This window comes from Myotis yumanensis, unplaced genomic scaffold (assembly GCF_028538775.1).
Source record: "Myotis yumanensis isolate MYYU_CA2020_CCGP unplaced genomic scaffold, mMyoYum1.0.hap1 SCAF_7, whole genome shotgun sequence".
NCBI classification, from domain to species: Eukaryota; Metazoa; Chordata; class Mammalia; order Chiroptera; family Vespertilionidae; genus Myotis; species Myotis yumanensis.
In genome coordinates, this window is record NW_027223758.1 from 2,784,316 (window position 1) to 2,786,585 (window position 2,270).

A 2,270-nucleotide genomic window follows, 5' to 3' on the forward strand; every position below is an offset into this window, starting at 1 on the left:
CTCCGTGCGCTGTGCGTTCCCTGCTTTGACCTCTGCGCGATGCCAGAGGCGGCTCCGCCAAGAGGGACCAGGGCCAAACGGATGGAGCGGGTGTCCACACGGGATGCGAGCGCTTAGTGGTGGCCACGCCAGGGGGTGGCGGGAGTCAGCAGCGGGAGACGTAGCCGAGAAGCCGGGAAAGCGCTCGTGGTCCCGCAGCCCCCACCATCTCCATTCAGCCCGCCAGCCCTCCGTCCCCGCCTCCCTTGCCTGCCTGTGGCCCTGCGCCTCCGGGAGCCGGGCTCGGAGGAGGCGCTCGCCAGGTCCGCTCGGATTGGACGACCGCGAAGTCCCGCGAGCACCTCCGCGCCTTCAAGCAGGAGTGAGGCGAGGACCGGGAGGTGGGGACGGAGAGAGGGGAGGGGCCGTAACAGAAGGCGGGGCCGAAGCGGGTCTGGGCGGCTCTGAGCGCGGAGGCTCGGGGACCCACAGACAGCCCGACGGACGCGCGGAGCCGGGAGCAGCAAGGCGGTGGCAGCGGCGGTGCGGCCATGGCCGAGCTCCGGTCTCTGTCGGGGGACGCGTACCTGGCGCTGAGCCGTGGCTACGCGGCGGCGGCTGGCCTCGCCCTCGGGGCAGCCCTGGGGCCCGAGGCGGGCCGTGGCTACGGCGCACCGGACCTGGGCGACGACCTCCCCGCGGCGCCCGCGCCCTGCCCCCGGGTTGCGGAGGCCGAGAGTAGCGACGAGCAGAGTGGCGACGAGGACGACGCTTTCGAGCGGCGGCGGCGGCGGCGCGGGCCGGGGGGCGCGGCGGGCGGGCGGAGGCGGCCCCGGGAGCAGCGCTCGCTGCGGCTCCGCATCAACGCGCGGGAGCGGCGGCGCATGCACGACCTGAACGACGCGCTGGACGGGCTGCGCGCCGTCCTCCCCTACGCGCACGGCCCGTCGGTGCGCAAGCTCTCCAAGATCGCCACGCTGCTGCTCGCCAGGAACCACATCCTCACGCAGGCGCGGGCCCTGGACGCGATGCGGCGCCTCGTGGCCGGCCTCCCCCAGGGCCAGGGCCTTGCCGCGCCCCTGCCGCCCTTCAGCCAGGCCGCCGTGTACCCCTTCTCTGCGGGCGGCGCGCTGCCCTGCCGGGACCAGCGCGCCGCCTGCCCCGGGCCGCCCTCGGCGCTCTGTGAGCACTGTAATGAGAAGCTGTAAGGGCACCTCCCTCCCCCCCACCCCCCCCCCCACCCCCGCACACACACACACACACTCTCGCGCGTCAGCCGTTTCCACATTGTCCTCGATGACTGTCCCCGCCGCACCGGACCCTGGCCTCGCCGCCTGCCCCTGTGGCCGAACAGCTTGGGGCCACGGGACACTCAGAGCCCGTCGGACGGGAGCTGAGCTCCGAGTGGGGCGCTGGAAGCCACGCCGGGAGTTGAAGCGTCCATTGGGCACTTGCCAACACCCCGCCAGGGGCCTGGGATGCGGTGGAGGGGACTCGCAGGCTTCCCTCCTAAGGAAACCAGGCTGCAGCGGCGGAGCTGGCGCAATGGTGCTTCCCGGCAACAGCCCAGGGCGCGCAGCGCGCGGCGAAGGCAGGGAGCGCATCCTGCTGAGTGGGCGGGGCCCTCGTCAGGGCCCGTCCTCCACTGCCGGCTGCCGGCTGCCGGCTGCGCTCTGGCACTCCTGCTTCTGCCGGCTCCACCACCGGCGCCCCCGCAACCAGTGCGCCCGCAACTGTCGTTTGCAAAGGAGCTGGACTTCGAACGCAAGAAGAGCCGGGTAGTGGCTTCTCGGCTTTCCCAAGTCTGAGTTTGTCTTCTTGCCCAGCTAGAGGTGCTAACCTCTAGAGGTGAGTGGACACCAAGGCCGCTGCCCTCCAGCTGCAGAATTTGTCCCCTGAACAGCCCCTGGACTCCCCAGGGCGGCCCTGCTGGAGTTGGATGGAGACTATCCTGCGCCCTCTGCTCCGGGCGGCTGCATGGAAGAGGAGGAGTCCGCACTTGCCTAGGGTGTGAAGGGAGGGCGGATCTGGTCCCGGTGACCCGGCAAAGGCCCCTCCCCGCCAACCCCCTCAAGCTTTGGGGGGAGGAGGCCGGCGACGGGTGAGTACGCTAATGTGGCCGCAAACGGTGAGGAGCGTCTGTCTCCTTTACGTGGGTGTGCAGCTCAGAATCCCGCTGCCGTCGGGGTCCACGCGCGGCGACTGAGCTGTCTGCCCAGTTTGTGCCCGAGTGGCTCAGCTACAATATCTGGCTTTATTAACCCAATTTTCTCTGCTGTCCTTAATGCTAT

At 70.7% G+C, this 2,270-nt stretch overlaps 1 protein-coding gene across 1 annotated transcript; it reads left to right on the forward strand.

Annotated features, from left to right (window-relative positions):
* Positions 1–212: 212 nt before the first annotated feature.
* BHLHE23 (basic helix-loop-helix family member e23) lies at positions 213–1,187 on the forward strand. The gene is made up of 2 exons (XM_070419626.1): positions 213–238; positions 518–1,187. The coding sequence occupies exon 2, from the start codon at positions 531–533 to the stop codon at positions 1,185–1,187; it is 657 nt and encodes a 218-aa protein (XP_070275727.1). The 5' UTR covers positions 213–238; positions 518–530.
* The last annotated feature ends 1,083 nt before the right edge of the window (positions 1,188–2,270 follow it).